Source organism: Oryx dammah, unplaced genomic scaffold, assembly GCF_014754425.2.
Source record: "Oryx dammah isolate SB20612 unplaced genomic scaffold, SCBI_Odam_1.1 HiC_scaffold_4, whole genome shotgun sequence".
Lineage (NCBI taxonomy): Eukaryota > Metazoa > Chordata > Mammalia > Artiodactyla > Bovidae > Oryx > Oryx dammah.
Window position 1 is genome coordinate 30,033,139 of NW_024070188.1, and position 16,412 is coordinate 30,049,550.

At 38.9% G+C, this 16,412-nt stretch overlaps 1 protein-coding gene across 2 annotated transcripts in view; it reads right to left on the reverse strand.

Moving 5' to 3' along the window:
- Nucleotides 1-16,412, reverse strand: part of LOC120862538 (sine oculis binding protein homolog) — a 164,822-nt gene that overhangs the window by 112,898 nt on the left and 35,512 nt on the right. For both annotated transcript variants that reach the window (XM_040238559.1, XM_040238558.1), the window contains exon 4: nt 7,708-7,859. In XM_040238559.1, coding sequence (XP_040094493.1) covers nt 7,708-7,859 — 152 coding nt within the window. The remainder of the gene's footprint in view (nt 1-7,707; nt 7,860-16,412) is intronic.

A 16,412-nucleotide genomic window follows, 5' to 3' on the forward strand; every position in this document is an offset into this window, starting at 1 on the left:
ACAAGATAACATATGATTTATTGGATCCATATAGAAATCACCAATTTATCTTGTGATATTCACCTGTGAAGAAGACTAGCAGTCTTTATACCTCAAAACTCCCATTACTCATTGATCCCCCCAAATATACTTATTGGGGTAGGAGCCTGCATTAAGAGAGCAGACTCTCTTAAATTCAGTTTCAGTTTTTGTGACAAAAATTGGATGCAAAATCTTTCATTTGTCATGAAATCTACTATCTCTGTGGGAAAAAAATAATCATTCCAAAGTTGTTTTCTCACAATCAAAAGTGATTAAATACTTTCAAATACCTTTCAACATATTTAAGAAGGAATTCTCCTACATGCATCCAAAACTTTCTCACAAATCAGTATGTTTCCAAAGCACATTTGGAAGTAAAAAATGCACATCTATTAACTATATTTTCTTCTATTAGAAGATAAGTTAAGCAGAAAATACATTAAATACATTAATATCTGAATTTATAATAGAAGAGGTTAACCCTTAATCATAGCAAACTAATGAGGAATATTTTACCTCAGAAGGATTAATCAGGGCTCTTAACACTGTGCAATTTGACATTTTGAGGACTTAATCAAGAATGAATTTTATTCACCTATTTACTTTTCATCACAGGGATGCCTTTCAAAGCCACCACATGTTAGAAATAAATATAATTCTTGAGCTTAATCATTCTGCCTTAAGAAAAATTTATTTTAAATAATATCTCATAGCTTTTTAAAATAGTTCTCACAGAAGTAGCCCTGCTACACTTATGTCATCTCCAGGCCAAATTCAGCTCAAACATTCAGAAAATATCAATACAGATGTGGTGAGCTCCAGAGCCTTGACCTGACTAACACTCTGTTAGCCAGGAGACCACAACACAAATTCCGGGAGGTTGTGATTATCAGACACTGGCTTCTATCTATGGCCATTGATTATCTCCATCTTTCTTAAAGACTACAGGAGTTTCATTTAACTAGAGTGCTCAGTAAATTGCAGCAGAGTTCAAGCATCTTTTATGGATTCATTAAACCATTGATCTGCCTTCCAGAGCTTGTAGTAGGGCCCTGCTCTGGCCCACAGCCTGTGTTTACAGAGAATACAACAGACTGGCATTTGTAACCTCCAAGGGCAGCCTGTCAGGAGACATTAGACTTTACTGTGTGCATGGCCACCCTAAGAGTGGATAGCAACCTAGGGAATTTCCCATTCTCAGTCTGAGCTGCTGGGGCAGAAATTAAGTGGCCCTCTGCTGCAAGATTTTCTTCACTCCATCCTAATCTGTGAGAATAAGAACAAAGAGCAGAGAGCCCAAGGAACAAAGAATTGCACGTGCCTTGCCCAGTTCACACTTTTGCTTATGTGTACAAAAGCTATCCAGAGGTACTGAGATGGGAGAGAAATAAAAATAACCACGGGTGTGCCTATCGTTTGCATCTCCTGCATATGGCCCTCTTGGGCGTACTAGGTTTTATGACCAGACATTGCAAAAGTGTATGAGAGAAATTCTGGACTCAAACTACTATCTTAAAATATCTCAAAGCAAGCCACCTGGCCTGTCTTATGCATGCACTTATTTAGACAGTTAACATTTTTAACGAAGCATTTGAATTTACAGAGCATAACTACAATCCTAGGAAAATGCACAATCATCTCTCTTGGTTTCTCCAGACAGTGCACTAAGCACTCTTAGAAACTTCTCCCCCACCTAGTCATTACTAGTATGGTTGCATGACACCTTCCTTTTAAAATCAGCACAAAGAGTAACTCTGAGCTGCATGGAGCTGACGACTGGAGAAGGACATGAAAATGAGCCATTAGATATTTCTTCAAAAGCTCATTTTTCAGATAAACCTAAACACTGTTAGCAGCAAGGTGAGAAAGTTGACGATGCGAGTGACTGGATCAATAAGGAGAACGCAGGTCCCAAATAACTAAACCCCTTCCTAATCATTTGTTTCCCTGAACTGCCCACTAACCAAACAGACACCGGACAAGGAACTCAGAGCACAAACATTCATCACTCGGCAGCCGCAGCCACCGGAGCACAATGCAGCTGATGCAATCTGACACTGTGGTAAAAGGGAGTGTGCCTTTGAGATGGATTGGATAATTACCGGCGGTTCAGATGAGAAAAACTTGATTTAAGTGTAAAGCATTAGCTATCACCAGAAGGATGGCCAGAGGCTGACTGTCTGAAAATTAACATTCAAGCATCTATGTCAGTAACCCTGTGTATCGCTCTCTGGGTGACGGGATTTGAATCTATGGAAAGTAGTCCCTCTTCCTTCTGCTCATTGAAAAGAAACATTGAATAAAGTATTGGTGCTTGAAGCTATTTGGAGTTTTAATCATCTCTTCATATTTAATATAAAATATCTAATATTATTCAGAAGCTGACATCTATTTTGGGTAATAGTTTAAAATTATTTCTGTTTCCCCACAATATCCCAACATGTAGCCCATTCAAAACTATGGGACATGGTTGCTATTCCTTTCCTTCAGTACATGGTTGTGATCCCTTTTTCTTTTGCTTGCCCCATTCTTTTTGTCTTCTGGGGGTCCCTTAGACCAGTGTTTCTCAAGTAGTGTTCAAGTGTTCTGATAAACTCAAGATCGCATGCCTCTCCCCGAAGCTTCTGACTGATGGCTTCCTAGGGCACTGGCTCCTACCTGGCCTGCAGAAGCTCTGCCCTCAGACTCTTTCTTCCTCTCCTCAAGGGTCCAGGCATCACTTTAATCTGATTTACTTCTTATTTCTCTGGCCAGAATTCTCTTGCTCTACCCCAACCCTGAATGTGTATCAAACGACTAACACAGTTCCTCTCCTCTGCTGGTGTTATTTTTCACAGGTTCTTATTTGCAGAATTTCATCAATATTCCATCCCATATTTCAAAATACTAGAGATCAAGAAAACAGGTGGGTTTGTTATTCTTTCTCCCAAAGCTTCCTGAGGACACTTTTGTTTGCTGTAACTGAAAAGGAACTAACTCAGCCTCTGGCCTGTGGGTTAAAGTCCTGGGAGGCAACGGCCACTCTATAGGCAGGCGGTGCGCAGGCTTGCAGCACAGTTCGAAGACAATGCAGAACCAAAGCAGATATTCTCCAGGCAAGAGTACAGGTATATAGTCATAGAGTCTCAACCCCATAAAAACATTGGCACCAAAAAAAAAACGGCACTTCATAGAAAAACTGTGAATCTACAGGAAGAAATCTGGTGCTCCCTAAGAATTCTCGTCAGTCAAGAATATTTGCAAACAACTGGCAAAAGCAAGTCCATGGCCTAAGCTTCAGGCAACTGGGACATTAATTACAGGTAATTTAATGTCCTTCCCTAAACCTTCATGAATGATAGCCATTTTGCAAATTAAATCTTGCAGGTGTTTAAATGAAAAAAAGTAGACAGGTTAATCACTAGATTAACAAGGCAATTGTTACACATTTCTTCTGCACTACTAGGTTCTATAGTGAGGTCTGAAACTGCGAATCTTCCCCAGGATATATTCAAGTTTAATAAACAGCCCAACAGTCTAAACAAAACGTAACTCCAAATACTATGATGATACATGCTGTGTATCCAGCGATACAGCTTGAAAGTAAAGGAAATGCTTATTATACAATATTCTCCTCATTGAATATTTGTTATTATTACCATAATTGTTATGAAGATCTTATTGATATCATCTGCAAATGTTGTTTCTGTCTATATAACCTTTTTATTTTTAATTCATCTTTATCTCTTATCTACATAGATATTTTCTCACTATAGTCTGGGGAAGAACAGCAATGTTGTGATACTGAAGATGTATTTCCATCTATTCTTACCTGAAGTTACAGAAAAATTAGAACAAAGAAGCAAAACTTTGGGGCTATTAGGAATTTGTGCCTATTACTAAAGTATCAGTGAGACCACTATAAATTTGGTATCTGAACAAGGAAAGAAAACCTTTACATTGCCTGTGTTAGCCGTTTGTCTTGAATTTTGATTTCTTGCTTGATTTGTAGACATCAGTTTAGACAACAGGATATTTCCCATGCAGAAGGAAAAAGATCAAACACAGGATATTTGGAAATGACTACTATTTGTGGTCTTGTTTGTTACTCTTGTTTTAAGTGGGATAATGGTTACAAGGCATCACTCCCTTAAGAAAGAATATTTTTAAGTGTCTGTTATTGTGCAAAGTAAAACTGGTATTAGTTGGACTAAACACTTCAGCATCTCTTACAAAACCACTAAGGAGTCTGCAACTTTCCAACTCCTAGGCAAAACACTAGGCTAGAAATGTTCTCAAGTTCTTCTCTACTTGTGGCCTCAAGAAGGGACTGGGAAAAGCATGAGCTATTAGTTCCCTGAAAAGTCTGCAGTGCATCAAGTAATGAGATCGACATCCCATTGTTTGGCTGATGCCCACAGACTACAAAAGTATTTGTCTTACCCATTATTTCAAACACTTTGGAGTCAGCAGTCGAGCCTGTTGGGGATAAGGATTCTATGAAATATGATTATGAATCAACACCATACACTTCTTAGAGCCAACATCCTGAAATGTGTAAGCGGGTAGTTGGGCTCCTTAAATGAATACAGCTGTGACTCACAGTTCTAGCAGAAGCATTCCGAAGAAAGCCTACATACTTACAGCAATCCAAATTACTCTTCAAATTGAATTTTAAATTGGTTTAAAATTATAACCTATATGCCACAAAGGGTTAACTTGGCTTCCTTCCATCCCCCCCCTTACTTCACAGCACCAGGGTTTGGAAGAGAGGGATGTGTCATTCTTAACCTATTCCATCAAACAAACACAGAGACCCCAGGAGAAAGAAGGTTTGAGAAGTAAATGAAATTTAAAGAGCCAATTTTCAGCGGGCCTTCATTCTGAGAGTTGGGCTATTTTTGTCCTTGTTTTTTAGCAGAAAATCAGTTCCTGCCTTTATACCTAAGCATTTGTGAAGAGGATGGCAGGGGAAGCACAGGCACAGCTGTCCAATTTACATTCACAAATGCAGGTGTTGCTCAGACACAAAACAGAGGTCAGCTGAATACTGCTCCTAATTAGCTACCTTTTCTACCAGGATTTTTCTTTGTAAAGTTATGCATGCAATTTGGGTTCAACTTAGAGACCATTTTTAGATCCCAGCATGCTATCTACCAAGAAGCAGGCTGTCATTATAAAGCATAATTTACAACATAGTTAATTTTACATGTTTTTTTAGATTCTACATTATACCTAAGGCAAAATTCTGTTCTGCATACACATTATTCACTCAGTTTTCCATCCACTTCCCAGTATTTAAAAGTGTAGAATTTAGCCAGAAAATCTTTTATGTAGGAATGGGAGGAATTCTGCCCTCTAAGATTAAGCAGTCCACAATTTTAATAATGAGGACTAAAGACTTTGTTAAATGATACAAGAACAGAAGTAGCTATTTGCTATTGTCTTCAGTGAGGAACACCCTGGGGCTTAGTACAGCAGTTCTTAGAAATGGCAGGATGGAGACTGGTATCTAATACAATCCATTAGGAAACCCAAGCCCTAAATGAAATGACCACAAAATCCTATCAGTTAACAGAAATGCAGCAGCTGTACATGTTTATTGTAATACAATAGGATATTGTTGCAGAGATAACACTCTTGAAATTAAAAAAAAAAAAAAGAATCCAGCAAGCAATGTGACCAGTTTATTTCTCTATCTGAAAAATGAGACCGTCTAGTGCGGCAGAGGTTTGGAATACATAAATAAGCATGAAGATTGCAGAGAAGACAGGTATTGTATGTACACTAATGGGCTGGGGGGGGTCAGCCCTCAAAGTCACTGGCTAAACTTCAAGTCACTGCCGCTCCCAGGTTTTACAGGATATTCAAAGAACTACCCCAATAACTACTTGCAGGAAGTGAAAAATCTTTCTCCCTTTGCTGATTTTACCTACTAAGTATTCCAAATACTCTTATCTTGGCTCCTAGTTATCCATTTTTCAAAACTGTATGCTATGGAATTTTAAATTCAGTTTGACCTTAAACTTTATAATTATAAATATGTATATGCTGTATATATGACATGTATTATACATATATATTTTATGGACTTTTTTTTTTTCATATTGAATCAGATGCCTTTTATCAAAGGCTTAAAAAGTTGGATCACTGTGCAAAGTGTAACATGTATTACCAGGATTGTGACAAATTTATCTTGCTTGATTTTATTCACTACAGGCAGTCCATCAAGATTCAGACCCATAACACTTTGGAATCATAGAAAGGCAAAACCCCTGTTCTATAGCCATCTTCTGGGATGGAATGCAAAGTATTTTGTTGTGGTAAGTACGGCTTTGAAGAGGAAAGCTCTGGGCCCACTCTTGTGATTGTTACCCCAGTGCTCAGCATTCAAAACGGGAGCCCCAGGGTCTCAGAGATCATTTTAATCCCCAAATATTAAAACAAAACGTGTCTCCCATGCGTTGTTCCAACCACCCTCCTCTAAAGCCTCACCAGCTCCTCCCGTGAGGCCCCTCCCAAGGGAAAGTGAACTGTTGACTGTCCCAAAAGAATTCCAATTTCCTTACTTGTCTCCCTGTTCCAGTGAAGATTATGAGACTAATTCTTAGAGACTGCTACTAAAATTCCACCTCGCTGAATTCTGCAGCCTAATTCTTTTGGCATTATGTTTTTTGGCTGAATGATGTGACCCAAATTTGAAGGAGATAATTTGCTGCAACAGTGCTTCTTGCAATGCAGTGAGCCCCAAATTAGCATTTCAGGATTGCAAATATCAGACTTAAAAAAAAAACAGTAACTGTTTGCTTCAAAGAAGGACAGATTTTGATATTGTATAATGGAAATGGTTAGCAAAATGTGGACGATTTTATGAATTAAGGAAGATTTGCAGATCAATGGAAAATCATCAAGAACTAGCAATTGACTTCAATTATTAGTGGCAGAATGCAATAGCGGTTCTTAAAAGATTAGGAAATTAACTGAGTGTGTATGTTGATTGTACAAACATCATGCATTCCATTTCCCATCAATGGTGGCTAACGCTATTCTAAAAGGACATTTTCAGATCTGAGATGTCTTAAGACAAAACAAAAAAAGAAACCATAACCATGGCTGTTCCTGTGTTCACCCACCATGCTTCTCACAAACACTTCGCTGTGTGAGCAAGGTTGGTTCATATATTCATTATTTCATCTTCTCTCAATATCAATCAATTTTAATGTAAGGTGTCAAGAAAAACTTGACTTTTTCCTGATTAGAATTTGTGGGTCGGATTTTGGAAAGAGCCAGAGCAACATTCGCCTTGCAAACAAGTATAAAGCTGAGCGGACTAAAAGCTTTCTGGCCATTGCTTCTGTGGCTAGTTTTTCAGCCTTGATAGGAAATTCCTACCACTTCTCTTTCATAGACCCTCCTCTAGTACCCCACTGCCAGAGAGACACTGTACCGGCTGCGACCACTGTGTCTTTATCAGATTCATTCACCCTCTCAGAATTCAAACACCAAGACAAGAGAAATTGAAGGACAGGTTACACATTAGAGAGGGGCTCCTTAATCCAGAAGGTTAAGTATGACAGAGAAAAAGAGCAGACAAAACAGAAAGAATCAAAGTACGGGGTGCGCAGTGATTTCAGCTAGAAGCTAAGAGGCGCATGCGCACAGGGCGGTGAGGCCTGCATGGGCCGCCTCTCTCTACGGTGCTCTTACCTTATTTCTCTTGAAGTAGGCTCGTCGGCAGGCGGCAAAGCACTTCTCGCTGCAGAAGCTTTTCACCTCACTTCCCATACTCAGGGAATAGCGCTTGATTCCCACTTTCTGGCACCAGGCACACATTATTTGTACATTTGACACATCATCTTCTATAATAAAAGTATAAGAAAAATGTTCATATCAGAAGCAAACATCCCTTCAAACTTAGACACACCCTGAACCTCAGAGAATTACTTGAGGTCTGATCTTAATTTCAGTACCTCACCACTTTCTGACCTAGGAAAATAGCCAGCTCTTGGTGGAAAGACTTAGTGCTTTTCTCTCTCGTTTTTCTTTCTTTTTTTTTGGTTGGCTCCTATGTTTCCAAAAGACATCATTTATTTAAAAACCAAAGTATGACTGCAGAGCCATGAGGGTTCCCAGGGCTTCTTACCCTGGTACAAATGCTTATTCTGCCTGGTTAAACCAGGCTCTGTACTAATGAAGCTTGGAAAGTGACTGCTTTCTTCAAGGGTACTGCTGACAGCCTACAAAATCCATATTGAGTGGGCTGCCCAGCGCTAACCGATAAAAGTGATGTCCCCATGTGAATTGGGACAGTCAGGAGCCAGGCTCAATCTTTCTGTGTTCCCAATTACTGTTACATGAAAGGGGGTGTTTGTTGACTCTTGCAATATAACGATTTCCGGGTGATAGGGTCAGTCAAAGAAAGGAAAGGTGTGAGTGGCCAGGTTCTCCGGAAGGAAGGCAGTATCCCAGCTCACTGAGCAGTCTGCTATGATTCAGCCTTCCCTAACCGCCATCCTTGGGGAGGCGCAGGACTGATTCAAATTCCCCTCCAGGTGATGTGGTTCATGGTCCTTGGATGGAGGAATGGTAATGGGGGGTGTCAGCCATGAGGCCTGAGGTCACTCAGCTGCCCAGATCATTCTCAGCCAGACTGGTGGTCCTAGTAGCTTCGGTAGCACCTGGTACCCATGTCGTGGGAACACTTAGAATAATGTTAGGTGGTAGACAGATATTTTCAATATTTAAACTACTGTATTTCTTGTCCTTTGTAAGAGAAAAAAAAAATTTAACTAGCACAACAAGCCCAGAATATCACAAATATTATTGCTTAAGACAAACAAAGGCTTTTAAAGTGAGTCAGTTCATAAAAAATATTGAGTAAATCATAGTGCAGGTGGTAAGATGCTGTAACAAAATGTGATGGTGATATTCAAATGACTGGAGTCAGGGAAACACTGGGGTATTTACACAGAAAATAGACGATTTCTTAGTGGAAATCTAAGAAATATTTCCTTGCTACCTCCTAGGGGGCTCTCACTGTATCTTACGTTTCCATGGTCATCCCAATTGACCGTGTGTGTGTGTGTGTGTGTGTGTGTGTGTGTGCGCGCGCGCGCGTGCGTGCGTGTGTGTGTGTGTGTGTGTGTGTGTGTATGACTGATTGCCTACCTCTTCCTCCTTTATGGATTTTTTTTTGTACTAACCCAAACTCATGCTCCAGACATGGGTGGCAATCATAAAATCCCCAAAAAGCTCTGGTATAGTGTTGTCTGATTTCCGAATAAAATGCCCCAAAGACTAATTGCTAAGCAAGGCCTGGTTCATGAGTTGTTGACATATTCATGGTTCATAGAGCCTGTCATGCAATCATTCCATTTCCAGGGGAAAAGATTTGGTTTGAGGCAGTACGGTCATCAGCCTGCAAAATTAGAAGCAAACTAATTTGTAGTGCAGTGATATGGCTTTTTCCCCCACCAAGTGTCATCATTCAAAACTCTGTGTAGCATTTTGTTTACCTTAATGGAATAAGTATTGTCATTTTAATGATCATTTTTATTTCACAAATTACATGTTGTAATTGATTGTTAATTACCAAATGAGACACCATAAAAAAAGAACCTCTGATGTTAATCAAACATTTTTGATAAAATAACTTCCTTTAAATGGAGTCATAACATGAATTCAAATGTCATGCAATGACTGTATTTAATAATGTATTCTATTCAAAGCAAGATTTATTTATATTTTGTATGATTACTAATATGGCACCTGTCTACAGATGTTTTACATGGTAGGAAAAATTAACGAGACTCTGTAATTTACCTTAGAGTATGGTGGAGTTTTTAAAATTAGATTAGAAAGAGTATATGTAGAAAATAATCATCTATCATTACTAAACTAACTAGCACTAATCGTTTCTATTTTTCCAGTTAGCTACTTTAAAATCTTAAATTCCTGAAAAAAAGATGATACAGCAGAATTCTCACAAATGATCCGTTGGCAAAAAGCTTGATTCTGGTGAAATCTGTAAGGAAAAAAAGATTTTACGGGGGAAATTATTTGGCCTCAAAGTTCAACGAGGAGACCCCACTTCCCCAGAAGCCACTTTAGAACATGCATTAGGTTTCCATTTGCAGTTTCTTCCTTTAAATAGTCTGATTTGGAGGGATGTGGGGGTAGTAAGCGTTTTAGTCCTAGATCTTTAACTATCATAGACTAAAAGCTAGATGACAGAGGGTAAAGAGCAAAGCTATAAGAAGGCTGGGCAGCTGGCCTGAATCCTGGCCTGACCTGAAGGAATGATGCCCAGGGCAAAAAGGCTACTCACAGGTCTGTCTCATATTTTACTCCATCATCACCACCAGTCCTACTTGTCTTTTTTAAAGGAGAGGCAAGGATAGTCTTTTACAATAGAGCTAACAAATAAAAAGTATAATTTTAAAGCAGATTATTTTTATAAATAATTTGTACTACAAAGTAACGATATGAGAAAATGAGACAAAAGAAATTGTGCACTTTTGTATCTGGCAGCTGGAAAACTCTTAGAATGGTACTTAGCATCTGTCTTGTTAAATAATTCAGTATTCTCTTCCGTTTTTCATAAAATTGTGTTTCATAAAGGCAAACCCTTTGGAAAACTGCCATCAGATATCTCCTCTTCTGTCACCAAACTGTTATCAACAGCTAATGCTCCAAAGAAGAGTCAGATAAAGGGATTATTCCAAAAGTTCAAGAAAACATTTTCAGATATCTCAGACGTTCTAGTCTTAATAAAAGTCATTTTTATTAATATATTTAAGAAATAAGAAAGAACTTTGGTTATTAAAATTAATATTGTCAGCTAAAACTTAGCTGAAAATTCTGCCACCACACATGAGATGGTACCCCATCTTAAACAGCATGTCTGTACCCCTAGTAAATGAGCTTTTCTTAAGTGCTTAAAGCCAAAATACATGCATGCATGCTAAGTTGCTTCAGTCATGTTTGATTCTTTGTGACCCCGTGGATTGTAGCCCACCAGACACCTCTGACCATGGGATTCTCCAGGCAAGAATATTGGAGAGGGTTGCCATGCCCTCCTCTAGGGGATCTTCCCGACCCAGGGATTGAACCCAGGTCTCCTGAGTCTCCTGCATTGGCAGGTGGGTTCTTTACCACTAGCATCACCTGGGAAACACTAAAGCCAAAAGAATTGGTTCATTTTAACAAGCACATCTTTTTCTAAAAATCTGAAACCCAGGAATTGTGTGCATGCTTTACACTGGCAAAAACAAAAGGCCCCAGCCCTTTAGTTTTTTGAACCTTATCTGCTTTAAAATATTTTAATTAAAAAAATTTTTCTTTAAACTAGGAAAATCTGATCTCTTATATGTAGGCTAAAATCTGGGCCATTAGAGACAAGATTACCTCAAAGAAAATTCTTGTAACAGATTTTTCCTTACAGACATTATTAGCCTGTGTATTTTTCATAATGAACAATGCAGCAACAGATGCAAAATGCTTACAGCTTTAAATCACATTCCCATAGTGAATAGTTTATATAACATGATAAATCCTTCAAATGATAATATCATATAAATATGCATCAGTCAAAATAGGCATGTTTCAATTAATCATGAAAAATTTGTACCACCTCTTTAGGATTTAATTAAGCAAAATGTTTAGGGCACATTCTTTCCAATCTAATGTTCAAAGAGCTATAGAACATTATTCTACTCTAAATACCAGAAGGAGAAATCTAAATTAATTACTCTGAGATAAAATCAAAATTGTATTTATTTATCACAAGGCAGAGAAGTATGAAGTCAAGCATTTCTGGAATGCCTTGCTGAAGTTGAAAAATTGCTTATTTGGGGACTTAAAAATAAGGCCTTGGTCAATGCCATTCTAGAGGCATTTAAATTGGTTATGAACATGCATACTAGCTTACCTGACCAGAGCACAAAGCAAATCAGGAGGGCCGTAATGGACCCCAAGTGATTCACCACCCTTTTGTAACTTTCATGGGAATCTAAGACTGAGAAAACAAATCTAAAAGTATCTGCTGGTGCTGTTTCTCTCCTCCAACAGTTCCTAGAATGCATATGTCCAGATAATCATTTCAAGACTTGAATTATGTTTGCAACAAGCTGGAAGACAGCTTGAAGTGATTCGTATGTGTTTTCCACACTATGAAATGAAAGCACAGGTAACATTCAAACTATTTGTTGGAGAAGTTACACTTAAGAACAGAATAAATACATGGCCTGGAAAGCAGGCGAGAAACTAAGATTAAAGTTTGCTTTCTTTGAAGCTCTTCTTGGAATAACTGAATTTCAAAAACCTTAAGACAGTCTAATTTAAAAGTCTCTAGAGTCCTATAGAAGCTCCTGTACAATTCCTTGTGTTCTAGAAATAAAAATAAGGGAGACTAGGAGAAAATCTGGACCACTGAACCAAAAGGGAGATAATTATGGCTAGTAATTATTTCATATTTAATAGGTGCCAGGCACAGTGCAAAGTTCTTTAAATCCATCAGTTAATCTTAATCACAGCTACCACCCCCCAGGCAGGTAGGTACCAACAGTATCCCCATTATGCAGATGTGGAAAGTGAGGTTTAGAAGCCAAGTAATTTGCTCCAAATCATACAGTCAGTACATACCAAAGCCAAGATGAAAACCGGGGCATCTGACTCCAGGGCCCAAGCTCTTGATTACTACACCTTAGAGACCACAGTCTTTCTAAATGGGTGAGATTATACACCATCCACACAGACATCCCTCCAAGAAAAAGACTAAAAGCTGTCACAGATTCTGCTACTTGCACAGCACACTGCTCCATAACACACTAATAGACAAAATGGAATCAGAAAGGTCAAAATGTCTTTGAGGAGACAGCTGAAGTGTTACTCAATCAATATTTGTTGGTCGATTTTTTAAAGAAACAAGTTAAAGGCCCACAGTGCAAGCCTATGCTTCTTTATGACTATGAGACATGGATTTGCTGCAAACATTCTGTCTGCACCCTCAAGGGCCACTTTAACATTAAATGATGAGACAGAACCAATATACCTGGGTCTCAGGAAGCAGTCATTCTACTCACAGCTTTTTGTTTTGTAAGGATGGGGATCAGGAGCAGGACGTGGATAAGACTGACTTTCCATGTGAGTGAAGTAGGGAACCACTTATATATGTGTAACTTTGAAGATTCCAATAAGAATATTCTAGCTTCAAAAATTATCCTCACCTACTCACAGAAATCCAATTCTACCATTATGGAGTAATTTTCTGGGCTAAATATTTCTTCCATTCCATTAAAACAAATTCCCTGAGAACAGTAAGGCTCAATACATATTTGTCTGTAATGATTTATGCTTTAAAATGAGTGATTCTTTCGGAAGAACAAGTTTTCACAGAGTGGAGAGAAGGGCTAAGAACAGAGCTCCATGAGAAAAAAGGAGGGCAGAGATGGGAGAAGCTAAGGGCACAAGAAGCCTCTGCTCACTACTTGGCTAATGTTTAGCCCTGGGCATATAGGTAGAGCTAGCTGAGGACCAGCAAGTGAAGGCAGACTGGCCAAAAGCCTGCTGTCTGATCATACTGCAGCATAATGTCGAATATTTTCAGAATGACTGTTAGATGTGAATTTAAAGCACAGGAGAAGCTGAAGGAGGTGGGAAGAATGGCATATAGCTAGGGATCTCCAGAAAAGAAAAGCAACAGGCAGATCCACTTATTACAGCTCAAGGGGGGGCCGGTTTTTAAGCAAATGAGGTAACAGATACCTACTCTTTTGCAAACTTAAGTCGCTATTATTTGAAAGACAGTATGATAAAGTGTGGAGAGAGGGAGACCGAGAACACAGGTGAAAATACCATTACTGCCCCTTCCAGCTGTGTGACGTGGGCAAGTCACTCAAGGAATAGTAATGCCCACCTTAACTCTAGCTGTGGTGAGGATCAAATGAGAGAAAGTAGGCACATTCCTCATGTAAATGAGACTTCCTTAAAATTACTGGCAATTAGAGCCATAAGCTGGAGAATCCCATGGGCAGAGGAGCCTGGTGGGCTACAGTCCATGCGGTTGCAGGGAGTTGGACACGACTGAGCGACTAAGCACAGCACAGCACAGAGCCATAAGGAAAGGGTAGGTGACAGCTGTATGCAGTCTGGGAGGCCCAATGAGTAGGTACCAGCCCCTTCAATCACATCCCTCCCACCCAGTGGATGATATCTATAGACCTGATATCTGAATACAAAGAACAACCCAGTGATTGGTTAAATTTCATTAACTCAGACTATTTAAGAATAAAGCCATTAGATTTAATAAAAGCTTCACTTACACTTATTCTTTTAAAAAATTAGTTAAATTAATAGTTGACAAGGTGTTGCCAAATATGTCACTGTACTGCTAGATATTCTGTAATTAATAGATGGGAATTATTTGTAATTATTACATCAACTATCCATACATGGGTGGATCTTTCTACACACTTGAGCAGTTTGCTCTTTTAAAAAGTATATAGTAACAACTGAAAATGTCTGCCACCTTGGTAACTGAACTATCAAAAATTGCCAAAGAATAGAGTCTGAATTAATAAAATTTTATTGCACTTAATTCTCATTAAAAGGAGAGATGCAATTAAATGATAGTGGTTCCATACAATTATGATTTTTTTATAGTACCTAAAATAACCCCCATTTTTCTTTTGGAAGTAGAATTATCTGAAGTGATTTCAAGATTTAAAATAGTCCACATTCCTTCAAATAGGGTAGCTGTTGTTTAGTCGCTAAGTAGTGTCCAACTCTTTTGCAACCCCATGATCTTGTAGATTGCCAGGCTCCTCTGTCCATGGGATTCCCAGGCAGGAATACTGGAGTGGGTTGCCATTTCCTTCTCCAGGAGATCTTCCCAACCCTGGGATCGAATCTGTGTCTTCTGCATTGGAAGATGGTTTCTTTACCACTGAGTCACCTGGGAAGCCCAAATATAGTACTTCAAAATAAAATCTAAATTGCTATACATAAACTAAAATTTGGTTCCAGTATATAAAAGGAAGAGCTTTTCTGGTGTGGAAGGGCTTTTCTGGACTGCTGTGGTACAGTCCATAGGGTCACAAAGAGCTGGACACAACTAAAGCAACTTAGCACACACACATATAAAAGGAATGAGCATATTATACAAATTATATAATATGTATACAAAGCATTATATACATATTATACAGAATGACAGGGAAAAGATGGAATCATAGAAGCATATATGATAACATATATAAATAGCTAGCCAATGGGAATTTGCCGTATGACTCAGGGAACTCTGATTGGGGCTCTGTAATAACCTAGAGGGTTAGGAACAGGTAGGAGGTAGGAGGGAGATTCAAGAGGGAAGGGACATATGTACACCTATGGTTAATTCATGTTGATGTATGACAGAAATCAAACCAATATTGTAAAGCATTCAACTGATTAAAAATAAATAAACATTAACAAGAACTACACAAAAGATTTTTTAAGTTTGCTAAAATATGTACAAAGTACAAAAAGTTAAAAACTAATAAAATTAATTTTAAATTTTCTAATGGAACTTTGCTAGCTAATTTAAAATTATTTATATATATATATATGGGGATATATATATGACACATAAACATACATATTTGTCAAAGATACAGCTCCAGAATGAATTAAACACTTACATCCAGGTGCAGGTCCCTGCACTAGGCTACTGGTCAAGAATGCTGAGTTGAACAGGATATAACCCTTCTCCCAAGAGAATAGACCCAAGAAGTCTGTGCCTCATAGTCTAAAACAGGAGAATGTGGGAAGAGAGGGTTCAGAAGCCTGTTTAAGCCCAGAGAACACAGCTTGTGAGTTGGGCCTTGAAAGGGGAGAAAGTTCAAGAGAAGGAGGCACAGGACAGAGGACCAGCAGCAGCCGGGGAGGGGCAGACATGCTCAAGGACTGGGAGAAGCCCCGTGGTCCCTCAGTTCCCACAACTGTATGAAGAGAAAAGTCAGAGATGAGGCTGGGACTGCTGCGCCTGCGTGAAGGGTCCCTTAAATATCATCTTGCTCTGGAGTGGAAGGGGCTCCTCCTCATTCCACAGGTAATAAGGAGCCCCCAAATGTTTCTTAAAGGACGTGACAGGATCAGAGATGTGCTGAGAAATGTGACTCCAGGCAGGAGGATCAGAATTCAGAAAGGCTGGACTCTCGTTCCACATCTTTAGAAATAGGCAACAGGAGAGCAGGCACCATGACTCGTTCACCTTTGCGTGTTCAGTAACTAGTACATATCAATGCTTCGAGTATGCTGAATGAATGCATAAAAGCATGGATGGACGGGTGGATGGATGGATGGAGGCAGAGGAAAGGAGATGAAGTTCTGAATCTATATACTAACAGTACAAATGAAAAAGAAAGGATAGACTT